The following is a 16,867-nucleotide window of genomic DNA, read 5'->3' as shown; positions in this document are numbered from 1 at the left end:
ACAGTAAAGTCACATACAGAATATAAGGGATTCCCATATACCCAACATTCTCCTCCTTCTCCCCCTTCCCTATTAATATCCTTTTTACATGTGGATGGTACATTTGTTACAACTGATGTACAAATATTGAAACATAGCTACTAACTAGGGTCAATGGCTTATATTATGATTTACATTGTAGACCATACACTTTTACAAATTTTTAATGAAATTTAACATGACTTGTATCCATCATTGCAAGATCATGCAGAACATATCCATTGCCCCCTAAATACTTCCTTTTCCATCTATTCTGTTACTCCTTCCCGCCCCCCCTTGGGGCCCATGGCAACCACCAAGCTTCATTTGTTGAAGGACAAGATTCACATACTTGCAACAACACTGAGGCCTTGACACACTACTCTTTCTTCCCATATTAAATAAAAATTATATTTAAAATTTAAAATGTAAAAATAATACTTATTTTATTTTTTGGCTTTATTATTGAGATGGTCTTGGTTCCTTTTTTTTCATTTTTTAATCTTTTTTCTGTGAAAAATACATAGATCACACAAAATGTTACATCAAAAAATATAAGAGGTTCCCATATACCCAACTCCCTACATCCCCCACTCCTCCCACATCGACAACTTCTTTCATTAGTATGGTTCATTCATTGCATTTGATGAGTATATTTTGGAGCACTGCTACACAGCGTGCATTATAGTTTACCTTGTACTTTACACTCTTTCCCAGGCCATTCAGTGGGTTATGGTAAGATACATAAAGTCCTGCATCTGTCTCTGTAATATCATTGAGGACACCTCCAAGTCCTAAAAATGCCCCAATATTATACCTCTTCAAACCTCTCCCTGCCCTCAGCAACTCCCATGACCACTATCTTCACATCAATGATATGATTTCTTCCATTGAAATTATAATTCTATAGTAGAGCACCATTTCAGGTTCTCCTTCTTGGAAACTGGTTTAATATGGTAATATTACCAATGCATTCTCAACTGTATTCCTATTCTGGTTTGAGAATTAAAAGTCCCAATCTCTGTATCAGTCAGGGTTCTCTAGTGAAACAGACCCAACAGGATCTATCTATCTATCTATCTATCTATCTATCTATCTATCTATCTATCTATCTACCAAAAGATTATTTTAAGGAATTGGCTTCTGCAATTGTGGGGGCTGGTATATCCAAAATCCATAAAGGAAGCTGACAGACTGGAAACTCAAAAGTTGATGTGGTCATGAGACAAATTTCTTCTTCTCTGGGGAAGCTCAGTTTTTTGCTCTTAAGGCCTCAAATTGGTTGGATGAGGCCCTCCTATCTAATCAAGGGTGATCTCTGTATTAGTCAGGGATCTCTAAGGAAACAGAATCCACAAGGGCTATCTGTCCATAGTAAGAGATTTATCATAGTCTCTCATGCAGCCGTGGGGATGCACAAGTCCAGGTTTCACAGGCAGGCCACACCCAGGAGCTCCAATGAAAGTCCAATGAAAATTCTTGACAAGTTCTGGGAGATGCTGGCTGTCCAAAGACAAGCTGGGAAATTCTCTCTCTGTGTTGGAATCACTTCCTCTTTTAAGGGATTCAACTGATTGGGTTAAGTGTGACTCACTGCTGATGGTAATCTCCCTGACTGATATAATTATAACCAGCTATCTATAATTTACCACTGTAGTAAAGTCAATGGTGACTGAAGTCCATAAATTCCCTTGCATTACAGTTAGCCCAGTGCTGGCTTAACCAAACAACTGGACACAATTACCTAGCCAACTTGACACAAAAGCCTAACCATCACAATCTCCATTACTTAAACGATGTTAATCACTTCTGAAAATAGAGTCACAGCAACATCTATGCTAGTGTTCGACAAAATCTAGAAAATATAGCTTAGCCAATTTGAAAATAAAATTAACGTCCTTAAACCTTTCAACAAAAATGCATTAGGATCCTCTCTTCCAGGCATATAATCCCCATTGTGTTCTTCTTGCTTAATATCATTTGGTATCATTGTAGGTCACATATTAGTATAGAATTACTCAAAGAACAGTGTCCAATCTGTGTCACTAGAAAAATGTGAGGGGATAAAAAAGAAAAAAGGAAACAGAGAAGTCAAAGCCCTGGCTCTTGGAATGTCAGAAAGGACACCGAGGCAGGAGTCAATGATGCTTATGAAATAAACTTATGAAATGCTAGTTTAGATTCAAAGATATGAACATGTTGAAAGTAAAAGGCTATAAAAATATATAACATGCAAATACCAACTTCAAGAAAACTGGAGTGAATATACTAATATTAGACAAAATAGACTTGACTTTAAAACATAATTTTAGATATAAAGATGTACATTTTATAATGATCAAAAGGAAGTTACAACAATTAAAAACATATGTGTACCTAGAAAGAGAGCACTAGAATAATTGAAGCAGGAAGTGGATGTGGCTCAAGCGATTGGGCTCCCATATACGACATGGGAGTTCCCAGGTTCGATTTCTAGGGCCTCCTAGTGAAGGCAAACTGGCTCATGCAGAGAGCTGGCCCATGTGTAGAGCTGGCCCATGCAGAGAGCAGATGCAAAAAGATGATGCAAAAAAAAAAAAAAAAAGACATAGAGGGGAAAGAAAGACAATTAGAGGCACAATAAACCAGGGACCTGAGATGGCTCAAGCAATCGAGTATCTCTCTCCAACCTTGGAAGTTCCCAGGATCCATTCCTGGTGCCTTCTAAAGAGAAGACAAGAAGAGAAGACAAGCAGACACAGAATAATATGCAATGAATGGACACAGAGACTAGACAGCAAGCACAAGCAGCAAGGGGGGGAGGTAAATAAAATAAAATAAATCTTAAAAAAAGAATAAATGAAGGAAAAACGGATAGAAATGAAGGGAAAAGGAGAAAATTGAATCACAATTAAGAGATTCAATACTGCAATTTCATTAATAGAAAGAACGACTAAGAAAGTGATTGAAGAGCCATGTTCGGAAATACTTGCAACAGTGTTGAGGGCTTGACATGATCAACTGCCCTAAAATCCTGGGAGCCATCATTTCTCTTGAGAGATACAGTTCCCTCTATTTGATGGCATCAGTCCTCCCCAGGATGCGGGTATACCTTCAAACTAATTATTGGGGTCTCTACCCAATGATATAATCCACTCTGGCAAAATGAGCATTCACATATTCCCTATGAGTCTGTCCTGCATCAGATTATCCCCTTTAATTATCTTAAACAGGTAACTTTCCTTATTATATTTTTGAAAAGGTTTTCTCAGCATTATACTCTCAACCAACACCTGACAATCTCCTATGTTCATATGTTGCCCCACCCTCTCCCCAATTTCTTGGGCAATATTACCCATCCACCCATCCCTAGCCCCCCTCAAGTCCGCAAAGCCCCACCTGAAGATAACCCTATGCCCCCATTTTATCCCTTCCTTGTACACATACTTACCTCCAGCTTATCATAGATTTCACCCATGTAGATGTCAGTTCACATCCTTTCTCTACCTCCCGATTTCCTGTAAGCCTATCATCCAGTCTCTAGCTCTCTGAGGCAGCTTAGTTTACTTATTTCATATCGTTGAGGTCATGTAGTATTTGTCCTTCAATGCCTGGGTTGCTTCACTTAACATAAGATTCTCAAGATTCATCCATGCCATCACTGTGTTTGTACTGTATTTGTTCATAAAGCCTAGTAGTATTCCATTGTATGTATTACCACATTGTATTTATCCATTCATCTGTTGATGGGCATTTGGGTTGATTCCAACTTTTGACGATAGTGAACAATGCTGCTATGAACATTGGTGTGCATATATCAGTTTCTGTCCTTCTTTTCAATACTGCTGGTTATATACCCATCAGTGGAATTGCTGGGTCATATGGCAAATCTATGGTTAGTTTTTTGAGAAACTGCCAAACTGTCCTCCAGAATGGTTGGGTCCTTCTACATTCCCACCAGCAGTGGATGAGTATTCCCATTCCTCCACATCCTCTCCAGCATTTGTATTCTTCGATTTTTTTCATAGCTGCCAATCTTATGGGAGTAAGATGGTGTCTCATTGTAGCTTTGATTTGCATTTCCCTGATAGCTAGAGATTTGGAGCATTTTTTCATGTGCTTTTTAGCCATTTATATTTCTTCTTTGGAGAAGTGTCTGTTTAAATCTTTTTCCCATTTTTTAAATGGGTTGTTTATCTTTTTCTTTCCAAGATATAAGAGTTCTTTATATATGCAAGTTATAAGCCTCCTATCCAATATACGGTTACCAAATATTTTCTCCCATTATGTAGGCTCCCTTTTTACTTTCTTGACAAACTCCTTTGAGGTGCAGAAGGCTTTAATTTTGAGGAAGTTCTATTTATCTATTTGTTCTTTTGCTGTTTGTGCTTTTGGTGTGAAGTTCATGAAACCATTTCCTATTACAAGGTCTTGTATATACTTCCCTAAACTGCTTTCCAAAGTCTTTATGGTCTTGGCTCTTATATTTAGGTCTTTAATCCAACTTGAGTTGACCATGGAGCCAAGAGTGCCTACAACTGAAAGCAGGAGGATTGCATCCAGCATCCATGTGGAATCTAAGCCCCTCTTGACATAGATGTGGAATGGACACAACCAATCCAAGGTCCACAGGATGGAGGAATAGAATATGGATTAGAGTGGACTTACTGATATTCTATTCATGAACTATTGTGGGTAGTAATCGAAGAAAATGTGACATTGGTGTGGAGAACGTGACCATGGTGGCTGCTGGGTGCGGGGAATGGGAGAAAGAGATGAGATGTGGAGGCGTTTTTGGGATTTGGAGTTGTTCTGGGTGGTGCTGCAGGGACAATTACCATACATTGTAGATCCTCCCATGGCCCACTGGATGGAACGTGGGAGAGTGTGGGCTATAATGTGGACCATTGACCATGAGGTGCAGCGATGCTCAGAGATGTATTCACCAAATGCAACGAATGTCTCATGATGATGGAGGAGAATGTTGGTATGGGGGGAGTAGTGTAGTGAGGGCGGTGGGGGGTACATGAGGACCTCATATTTTTTTAATGTAATATTTAAAAAAAGAATTAAAAAATAAATAAATAAAAAAGAAAGAGGTTGACAACGAGATAAAAGGCTTGAACATAGACATAAAAGCCACCTATGGAACACTTCCCAACAACATCAGAAAATACTTTCTTCACAAGCGTTAATGAAACATTCTCCAGGATAGACCACAAACAAACTTCAAAAAAGTTCAAAAGGACAAAGCAATGCAATATATGTTTCCAACCACAATGAATGATTTATAAGTCAAAACAGAAGAAAATGTGGTAAACTCACAATTATGTAGAAATTAACAATTTGTTTAAACACCCCTAAATAACCAAAGAAGAAATTGAAAAGTATTTTAGACAACAATTTGAGATGGATGAAAATGAAAAATGAAGACAAAACATATGCAAACTTATGGAATAAATACAGATAAAGGAGTACTTAGAGGGAAATTTACAGCTGAAATTGCCTATAATAAGGAAGGAGAGAGGCGGCAGACTTGGCCCAGTGGTTAGTGCATCCGTCTACCACATGGGAGGTCTGCGGTTCAAACCCCGGGCCTCCTTGACCCCCTGTGGAGCTGGCCCATGCGCAGTGCTGATGCCCTCAAGGAGTGCCCTGTCACGCAGGGGTGTCGCCCGCATAGGGGAGCCCCACATGCAAGGAGTGTGCCCCATAAGGAGAGTCGCCCAGCACCAAAGAAAGTGAAGCCTGCCTAGGAATGGTGCCGCCCACAAGGAGAACTGACACAAGATGACGCAACAAAAAGAAACACAGATTCCTGTGCCACTGACAACAGAAGTGGACAAAGAAGATGCAGCAAATAGACACAGAGAACAGACAACCTGTTTGTTGGGGGTGGGGGGGAAGGGAGAGAAATAAATAAATAAATAAATAAATAAATAAATCTTTAACAAAAAAAGAAAGTTGAAAGCTCTCCAACCAAATACCTACCCTTCTACCCTAAGACACTGGAAAAGAAGAGAAAAATAAACATAAAGCAAGCAGAAAGAGAGCAATATTATTAAAAAAAACTAAAGATCTGATTGAGTGGAAAAACACCAGGTTTATGGATCAGAAGACATTAATTAAGATAGCAATGCACTAAAACTTGATCTGAAGATTCAACACAATTCAAATCAGAATACTAGAATTGTTTTGTAAACAATGACAAGCTGACCCTAAAATTTATATGAAATAGCATGGTTCTCAGAATAGCCAAAACTATTTTGAAAAAGAAAAACCAAGAAGAACTCACAATTTTCAATTTTAAAACTTATTAAAAATCCAGCATACTCAAAGAGAGTGTTACTGGCCTAAGGAAAAACATATAGATAAATGAAATAGAAATGAGAGTCCAGGAATAAAACCACAGTACATCTATGACCAACTAATTTTTGGCACTTTGCACCATTCCCTTGATTGGTGAAAGAAGAGTCTTTTAAAAAAATGGTGCTGGGACAACTGGATAGCCACAGGCAAAACAAAGAAGTTAGACCCTTACTTCATCCAATTTACAAAAATCAACTCGACATGTATCCAAAAACTAAATATATGAGCTAAATATATAAGTACTATTGGAAGAAAACATAAAGGGAAATCTTTATGACCTAAGATTTGGCAATGGATTCTTGATATGACACAGCAAAAGAAAAAAATATGTAAGTTGGACTTCATCAAAATTAAAAAACTCTATGCATCCCGACAACTTTTCTAATTAAAAAATCCTTTCTGCATCAAAGGACCCTATCAAGATTGTGAAAAGACAGCCTGTGAAATGAGGGAAAATATTAACAGGTCTTGTATCCAGAATGTTTAAAGAAATCTTGCAACTCAATAACAAAAAGATGAAGAGCCCAATTTTTAAATTGTGTAAAGTATTTGCCTAGACACTTTTATAAAGAAAATATACAAATGACCAACAAGCATATGCAAAGATGTTTAACATCATTAGTCACTAGGGAATTGCAAGTCAAAATCAGAACAAGGTACTACTTCACACCAATTAGAACAGCTATAATCAAAAAGTCAGATAATAACAAGTGTTGATGAGGGGTGGAGAACTGGAGTCCTCAAGCAATAATTGTGAGCATGTAAAAGATGCATCCAATTCGAAAAATGTTGGTGACTCCTACCCAAATGTCCATCACCAGACAAATGCACAAAGAAAATGTGGTATATTCAGTCATTGGAATATTGTTCAGCCAGGTAAAGGAATGAAGTGCTGGTACATGCTACGGTGTGACCAGTCTGAAAACATCGTACTAAGTAAAGGAAGTCAGTCACATAAGGCCATGTATTATGTGATTTCATTTACAGGAAATGTTCAGGATGGCAACTCTAGAGCTAGAAAGTAGATTAGTGATTGCTTAGGGCTGGAGAGTGGGATTTTGGGGAGTTAGGAGATGATAACTAAGGGTATGAAATTTCCCTTTGTGGTGATTAAAATGTTCTAAAATTGACTGAAGTGATTGTTACATGTATCTCTCATATACTAAAACCTAATGAATTTTATGGTAAGTTAATATCATACCTTAGATTTGTGAAAATATGTATGTACATACAAACAGACACAGATATACACTCACACACACACAGACTATCTATCCTGGCATGCCTGAAACAATTACCCAGGTTTCCTAGCAGCACAGAGATCTATGACAGCATTTCACAGATTATGAGATAACTCATGACCTATATCAATCACAGGCCCACAGGAACTATTGTCAGAAACACAGGACACTATTTCCAGCTACTTTCCTAGGACCTTGCATATGACATACTTCCACAGCTGTAGCCTAGACACAGGCATAAGGTTCTAAGGCTGCAAACTACGAGGTATATTTGACAAACATTCCTGTATATTTAAATCCATTCTTCTACTTTATCCTCATGACTTCTAATGGAGGAAGAGATTTATCCATTCTATCCAAAGCCTATTAATTCTCAGTACATGAGCCCTTGCCACTATCCAGTGGTCCTCAACCATCTTAGGACATCCTAACTCCTAAATGGATTTTATCAGGAAGAAAGGAGTTAGTAACATGAAGACCATAGAACAACGTCCTTAATCAATGTAGCAGCTTGATATGGTTTATGAATTAAAAATGTAGACATTGGATTATGTTTGTAAACTGGTCTATATCTGGGCATGATTAAATTATGCTTAGGACTTTGATTGGACCATGTCAGTAGGACATTGAGTTCCAGCCCACTTGGTGGGCAGGGACTCACAGATAAAACTACAAGGCAGAGCAAAAGAGTTAGTTGGAGATTTGGTGCTGGAGTTTTGATGTTGGAGTTTTGATGCTGGAATTTTGATGCTGGAGTTTTGATGTTGGAGTTTCAAGCTGGAGCCCAGGAAGTAAGCATGCAGAGGAGCCGAGCAGCTGAACCCAGAGAGAATTGAGTCTAGGGGAGAGAGACAGAGCCAGTTGCCTGAGAGTCTACAGCTGACCTTGTGGAGAAAACAGAGGAGCTGAGCCCAGAGAGAAATGAGCCCTGGGAAGAGAGGAACCCAGGAAGCCTGAACTCTGCCAGACATCAACAGCCATCTTGCTCCAACACGTGGCAACAGGCAATGGTGAGGGAAGTAACTTATGCCTTATGGCCTTGTAACTGGTCTACTTCTACCCCAAATAAATACCCTTTATAAAATCCAACTGATTTTGCATCAGAACCACTTTGGTTGACTAATGCAATCATTATGGTACAATCATTGGGACTCACAGCCACTAATTATCAATAATTTTACTGCTAAAGTTTTCTAGGTTGGTACTATCCTGATATTTTGGAGCAACACTGTCCAATATGGTAGCTACTAATCACATGTTTAAGATACATACAATTAAATAAAATTAAAACTTCAGTTCCTACTCACATTTGAATCAACCACATTTGAAATGATGACCAACTGTGTGGTTAGTGGCTACCATAGAAGAAAGCCTAGATTGAGATAAATCCCATCTTCTAAAAGTGTTCTTTGGATAGCACTGTTCTGGAAGATCCAGACAAATGAAATTTGTGAGAAAATATCCTTAGATGAGGAAGCTGAGAATTGTCATCACTAATACAACCAAGCTGGTGTTTATGAGCCAGGTGCATTCCACCTGAGTCCATGAGCCTTTTTCAAGTATGTCTGCAATGAAATAGATTGGGAGAATTTGACATAAAATACCTACAATGAGGATCTGGTTATAAATAAGAAGAAAGTTAAAAATACTTGGTAGTTCCACTGTAAACCCAAACTACCATCTGCAAATGTTAAATATTCCAATTAGTTCCAGATTCTTGGATCAATATTGTGGGGTGAGAGGTTTTAAGAAATTAGACCCCTGAGAAGCCTATCAATTTGGATATATCTGTATCTATCCATTCCACACACAAAAGCATATTAAACAGAGATATTTATTATTTGTTTAGTTTTACTATATTCCAACCGCTTGTTGTAGATTATTGTATGGACAATTCCATTTAATTCTCAAAATTTATGAGATATTTCTATTATTTCCATTTTACAGAGAAGGAAACTGATCATTATAATGCTTAAGTGACCTGCTCAGTTCAATTCCATATGCAGAATTGTTTTCTGTGTGTGTGTGTGTGTGTGTGTGTGTGTGTGTATTTTGATGTACTTGGGGAGGGATTGGACCCGGGGGCCTCATATGTGGGAAGCCAGTGTTCAATCACTGAGACCCAGTGGCTTCCCTGGGTTGGTATATTTGTTTGTTTTGCTTGCTGTTGTTTTTTATTTCAGGAGACACTGGGAACCAAACCCAGGACTTCCCATATGGGAGGCTGGCACTCAACAGCTTGAGCCACATCTGCTCACCATAGAATTGTTTTGTTTTATTTTGTTTTACCCCTAAGATTACTCCCTTGTCTGTTTGTTCATTGTTTGTGCTTGTTGTCTATTCATTGCCGGTGCTAGTTGTGTGCTCATTATCTTTTTGTTTTTTTCTTTAGAAGACACAAGAAAATGAACCCAGGATTTCCCATGTAGGAGGCAGGAGATCAACTGCTTGAGCCACACCTGCTCCTTGCTCATTGTTTATTTTTGCTTGCTGTCTGTGCCCATTGTCTGCTCATTGTTTTTTGCTTATTGTCTGTTAATTGTCTGTTTGTTTTTTCCTTAGGAGCCATGGAGAACTGAACCCAGGAATTCCCATGTGGGAGGAAGGTGCTAAACAGCTTGAGCCACATCTATTCTCCACAGAATTTGTTTTTATTATTCCACCCCCCCTCCCCGGAGGTGGCTCCCTCTTCTGCTTGCTAATTGTTTTTGCTCATTGTTTGCATTTGTTGTCCGCATTCATTATCTGCTAGTTGGTTTTGCTCATTGTCTGATTATTGCATGTTAGTTTTTTTCTTTAGGAGGTGTGGAGATATGAACCCAGGACCTCCCATATGGAAGGTGGGCACTCAACTGCTTGAATCACAACCATTTCCTGCTAGTTTGTTTTTGCTCATTGTCTACTCTTTGTCATGCTTATTGTTTTTGTTCAATGACTGCTCACTGCTTGTCTTCTGCAGGAGGCACTAGAATGCAAACCCAGGACCTCCCATGTGGAAGGGAGGCACTCAAACTACTTTAGCCACTTCCATCTGCCCCAACAGAATTGTTTCTTGATCTTTGCAGGTCCCTAATGATCAGCAAGGATTCAACTGAAACATCCTTCAAAAGTTTGATAATTTGGTGCCTTTTAATATGTCCAGATACTTTTCTCTTACCTGATATTCAATATTCCTTGATTTATTATCCCTTGATGACTTTTACTACATCATGAACCATGGATCAACCAAGAAAATAGGATGGCTACTCAGGGTAAGTGCCCAGGAGACCTGCTGCCTGTGGGTGAGCGGCTGCACCCAAGCCCAGATGTTATGCTGCTGCCACAGCATCCTAAGCAGTCTCTCCATCGTTCAGGAGAACAAAAGTGGTCCTCATGGCTGACCAGACCACACCAGGAGTGGAGCCAGCCTTATACCATCACCCTGAACACCTGCCTCCAGGCCATGGGCAGGAGGGGAGTATTTACCTGCATCTCCTACACTGCTTGAAATTTTATCCCCTGCAGGCAACCAATTCTTGTCTGTTTTATTGGATTTTAATATATAAAGTCAAAATTGTGCATAAAAACAGTCATATGTGTAAAGTGTGATACATTTTCATAAACTGAGCACAGCCTTGCACAGACTCCAGATGAGGAAACAGTATTAGCAAAGCACAGAGTTCTTCCTGTGCTTTCCTACAGACTTCCATCACTAGGAAAGCCAATGGTTTCGTTCTAAGTGCAGAAATTAAATTTGCCCATTTTTAAATTTTTTTAAAAGATTTCTTTAATTTATTCCTCTCCCCTTCCTGCCACCCCCGCCCCAGTTGTCTGTTCCCTGTGTCCATTTGCTGTGTGTTCTTCTTTTTGTCCTCTTCTGTTGTCAGCGGCACAGGAATCTGTTTCTTTTGTTGTTGTCATTGTTGTTGTTGCATCATCTTGCTGTGTCAGCTCTCCATGTGTGTGGCGCCATTCTTGGGCAGGCTGCACTTTCTTTCTCACTGGGTGGCTCTCCTTACAGGGTGCACTCCTTGCACGTGGGGCTCCCCTATGCAGGAGGCACCCCTGTGTGGCACGGCACTCCTTGTGCAATCAGCACTGTGTGTGGGCCAGCTCCACAAGGGTCAAGGAGGCCTGGGGTTTGAACCTCGGACCTTCCATGTGGTAGATGGACGCCCTATCCACTGGGCCAAGTCTGCTTCCCAAATTTGCCCATTTTTGTACTTTATATAAGTGGCTTTTATAACACAATATCTCCTTTTACTATAGACATAAATTTTGAACTAAAAATATATATTGGATTTCTTGTGTGGTAAAGAAGTGAAATAAAAATAAATAACATGCTACATAAAACTACTCAGAAACTTTATAATTATGTGGAAAGTATAAAAGATATCCATCAGGGCCTTTTTCTTTTTTTTTCACATTTTCAAGTCAAAACAAACCAGAGCTAGGTATAAAAGTATATTTTAATATAAAGATTTTTTTCTTATCACTATAGTCCAGAAACATACCAGAACATTTAGCAACCCCCACAGAGTTCTGTAAACCACATTTTATGGCTGTGCAAAGCCCCACTTCATCAATAATTAGTTAGAAGCACCCATATCAGGTTATTAACATAAATTCTGACTGAAGCTTGTATAAATATGAATACAGTGGGTATGTGAAAAAGAGTGACAAAGAAACACCAAGAGATAAATAGAGAAAGAAAAAGACAGAGAGAGAAAGAGAGCATGATAAATTGAGAATAGGAAAGACAGAGGCCTTGGAATACTCAAATATCTGTGCAGATCAATAAATCTATTGGAAAAGTACAGAGTCGAGCTTTTCATTTGGTACTGTGTACACTGAACCAACAAATAATTGCCAGTTTCTCATCTGTGTGTGTGCAAACATACAGTGTATCTGAAGACAGTTACAAGATTAAAAGAATATGTGAGGCAGAGAAAATGTGGCATTGGTGTGGGAAAAGTGGCCATGGTGGCTGCTGGGTGTGGGGAATGAGAGGAAGAGATGAGATGTGGAGGTGTTTTCGGGACTTGGAGTTGTCCTGGGTGGTGCTTCATGGACAATTACAAGACATTGTAGATTCCCCCAGGGCCCACTGGATGGAACATGGGAATGGGAGAGTATGGGCTATGATGTGGACCATTGACCATGAGGTGCAGCGATGCCCAGAGATGTACTTACCAAATGCAATGGATGTGTCATGATGATGGGAGAGAGTGTTGCTGTGGGGGGAGTGGGGGTTGGGGGTGGTGGGGTTGAATGGGACTTCATATTTTTTTAATGTAATATTTTTTAAAAAATGAATAAAAAATAAATAAATAAATAATTGAGCAACCAAGCACAAGCTCTTATGGCATGAGTTGGGTGCCCTAAGATGCCTAAAAAAAAAAAAGAATATGTGAGGGATGTGGAGGCAGTGGCCACTGGAGCTTCTCAGGGGTGAGATAAGGAAAAATAAGGTTAATTTGGGGGCATTTTAGGGACTTGGGAATTATCCTGAAGACATTACAATGACAGTTGCCATTGGATATCTTGTAATAACTTGAAAAAATGTGTGGGAGAGAATGTAAACTACATTGTAAACTATAATCATCACTTTGTGGCAATACTCCAAGATGTGGCCACAATTGTGGTAAATGTACTACACTAACAAATGATGTGGTTGATGTGAGAAAATGTGGGAGGGCAGGGAGCAGGGCATATAGGAATCCACTATATGTTTTGTTTAACATTTATGTAACCTAAGTTGTTTTAAAATTTTTTTAATTATATTAAAAAATATGTGATTAACATTAATGATAATTTTCACATTTCTAATATCTTGCAGGCCAGTTTACTTTAGCTGTTATACGATGGTGATAATGGTGTCAGGTAGCAAATAGAATATTGCTTCTACTTTAGATAAACAATTTCTATTCATCTTATATTTTATCTCCCTTACCCTCTATAGTAACCTCTTCAGTGTCATAATTTGCTGTACATGATCATGGTTTCTAGTCTTATCTGATTCTTCTTTGCAAAGTATAATCTCTCCAAAGGTGAAAATTATATTTTATTATTACTCTTATTTCCTGAAAAGATTATTCAATCATGCACACATAAGAAAAATTGTCACAAATAAAGTTGTTTCCATATAGCAATGACTATATCCTTATCTCAAGGTAAAGGTCTTAAAATATATTGTTCTCGACATAAAGAGGACAATTAATAGGAAAGAATAACTAAATTCAACCCATCTCCATTTTGAGTAAAGCAAACCAAACCTTCCTCACACCCATAGCCTAATAAGCTGATACTACAGACATTCCTTTAGGGTTAATACAGATAAATAACAATGCAGGCTCATCCTTATTTCCTGACTTGCATACCACACACATAAGCTGTCAGCAAATATTCAAAGTTATGTGTTCCAAATTCACCCAGAATCTAATTATTTCTACGACCTCCACATGTCGCCCAGGTCCGAGCCTCCCTCAGCTGTTCTCTAGAAGACTTTCAGGGTCTCCCATTGGATTCCATCCTTGCTCCCTTACTCTTTCTCAATCCAGCATAGTTGGGATTCTTTCAGCACAGAAGATGTATCAAGTCATTGCTTTGCTCAAACCCCTCATGTCACCCTTTATCATTTAGAGTAAATGTGAAAATACTCAAAACAATCCAAAAAGATGCCCTTGACATGATCACCATCTGCCGCCATCCTCCCCTCTTGTGCCTCTCACCACCCTGTGAGCTCAGGGACATCATCCATCCTGCTTTACCACAGGCAGCTGCACACACTTCCCCACAGCTCTTTCACTGGCAGCGGTCTTCATAGAAGGCTGCCTCTTCAGATACCTGTGTGACTCACTGCTCTGTTTCCTTTGAAAGTCTGCTCAAATGTCACCTCTTTGGAGAGGGTTTCATTGATCTAACCGTGCAGAGTACCCACCTGGGTATACCATTTCTTCCTTGCTGTGCATTTATTTGTCCATGACTTGATTGTCTCCTCAACTAAAACTTAGAGGCATTTTTTCATGGCATGTCCTCTTGACTTTTTTTCACTGTAAACTTTGAACAGAGCCAGCTCAAAAAATACTTTGAATGAATGAATAAATGAACAAATGACTAAGTAATGAGTTAGTAGGCATGTCTGAGCGAAGAACCCAGTTACCATAGAACAAGTTTTGAAAGGAAAATAAAATTCAAGAAATGCATTGATTTATCACCAATAAGGAAATGAATGTCATGAAATTCACATGCAGTTTGCATGTGTTCTAGTGCTGTCAATGGCCATGTTTAGGCAAGCAGCTTCTCCCCAAGACCTTCCTCAGTGCTGACATCACTTCCTTATTCCTAAGTGTGTACACTAGTGGATTCAGCACTGAGGTGGCAGTGGTGTGAACGAGGGCCACAAATTGCTCCTGTTTCGCAGAGTCGGCAGAGGTGTGGGAGATATAGTTGATGCACACAGTCCCATAGAATAGCCCCACCACCATGAAGTGGGAGGCACAGGTGGACAGAGCCTTCTGGAGGTACTGCAGGACCTGCTCTTGAGCAGAAGGAAGCCAATAATGTAAAAGTAGGAGAGGAGGGTCAGAAGGAAAGCTCCCACAGCTATGCTGCCTGTGACAATGGAAACAAGCCATTGATTGAGCAGTGTGTCACCACAGGCCAGTTCCAAGAGGGGCTTGACATCGCAGAAGAAGTGATTGAGTTTCTGAGAGCCACAAAAGTTCAGGCGGGCCGTCATGACTGAATGCATCAGAGCATAAAGGAAGCTGGTGATCCAGGCCACAGCTCCCAGCAGAGCACACACCTGGGGGTTCATGATGATGGTGTAATGGAGTGGGTAACAGATGTCCACAAAACAGTCAAAGCCCATGATGGCCAGCAAGATGGCCTCAGTGCAGCCCAGGAAATGGAAGAAGTGCAGCTGAGTGATGCAGCCAAGGAAAGATATGGCCTTGTGCGTGGAGAGGAGGTTGGACATGAGCTTGGGAAGAGTTACTGAAGAATAGCAGATATCCAGGAAGGAAAGATTTCCCAGGAAAAAATACATAGGGGAGTGGAGCCTTGGCTCTGAGATGACAATCACTATTATAGCCCCATTTCCAAACAGGTTCATCAGATATAGAAAGAGGAAAATCATGAAGATTACAGGCTGCAACTTCTGAACACAAGTCAGTCCCAACAAAAGAAACTCACTCCCTGCAGTAATGTTCTCCATTGCTTTTGGGAGGAAGGATAATAGTGACAAGTAGCACATGTGTTCCAGTCTGTTGTGTCAGGTTAGGTAGATCATGCTATCATCTGGAAGGATGGAAAGGTGAGCCAGGTTGAGCAGAATGATTAGGATTTGTATTCACTTACAATGTAACTACCAAAATAGGAATCCATGCTAGATTCTGTGATATAACTGTAATATAAGTGATACGTACAAGTAAGGACACTCAGAATGCTGTGAAACCTAAAAAGCAGTGCATAAGAAGTGTAGTCAGGGAAGTGGACTTGGCCCAGTGGTTAGGGCGTCCATCTACCACATGGGAGGTCCGAGGTTCAAACCCCGGGCCCCTTGACCCATGTGGAGCTGGCCCATGCGCAGTGCTGATGCGTGCAAGGAGTGCCGTGCCACGCAGGGGTGTCCCCCACATAGGGGAGCCCCACCCCTAAGGAGTGTGCCCCATAAGGAGAGCCACCCAGCACAAAACAAAGTACAGCCTGCCCAGGAATGGTGCCGCGCACACGGAGAGCTGACACAACAAGATGACGCAACAAAAAGAAATACAGATTCCGGTGCTGCTGACAACAACAGAAGCAGACAAAGAAGACGCAGCAAATAGACACAGAGAACAGACAACTGGAGCACGGGTGTGTGTGTGTGTGGATAAATAAATAAATAAATCTTAAAAATTAAAGTCCCGTCAGATAGTCAAAGAAAGCATATTAAAAAGTAAGAAGAATAAAACTCAGTCCAGCTTCACCTATGGCATAAAAATTAATATATTTTATCGAACTCCATAGAAGACACATTTGTAGAAATTGAAAACCTCTTTCAATGGAGGCAAAAGGCACAATTACTTCAGGGTCCTGGTCGAAAATGACCATTGCCTAGACCCAAATGTCCTTACATGCCCCAAAAAGGAAGAAAGATCTCCACAGCCTAAGCCTTCGCTGACCCTAGAAGACTTTAAGCACACACTTGAGACCGCATTAGGCAGAGTGAGCTCAGCCCAGCAGAATTGCTGAAGGGATTTACAAGGGGAGCACATGCAAGAAGGAAAAACCCCAAG

General features: G+C 39.9%; 1 protein-coding gene across 1 annotated transcript; it reads right to left on the bottom strand.

Moving 5' to 3' along the window:
• Positions 1–14,860: 14,860 nt before the first annotated feature.
• Positions 14,861–15,804, bottom strand: LOC101425459 (olfactory receptor 12D3-like). Its single transcript, XM_004453179.2, is given in 2 exon segments — positions 14,861–15,114; positions 15,117–15,804. Coding segments are annotated over 2 exon segments (942 nt in total).
• Positions 15,805–16,867: the final 1,063 nt, after the last annotated feature.

This window comes from Dasypus novemcinctus, chromosome 22, assembly GCF_030445035.2.
Source record: "Dasypus novemcinctus isolate mDasNov1 chromosome 22, mDasNov1.1.hap2, whole genome shotgun sequence".
Classification (NCBI taxonomy): domain Eukaryota; kingdom Metazoa; phylum Chordata; class Mammalia; order Cingulata; family Dasypodidae; genus Dasypus; species Dasypus novemcinctus.
This window is presented reverse-complemented; position numbering and strand designations above follow the sequence as displayed.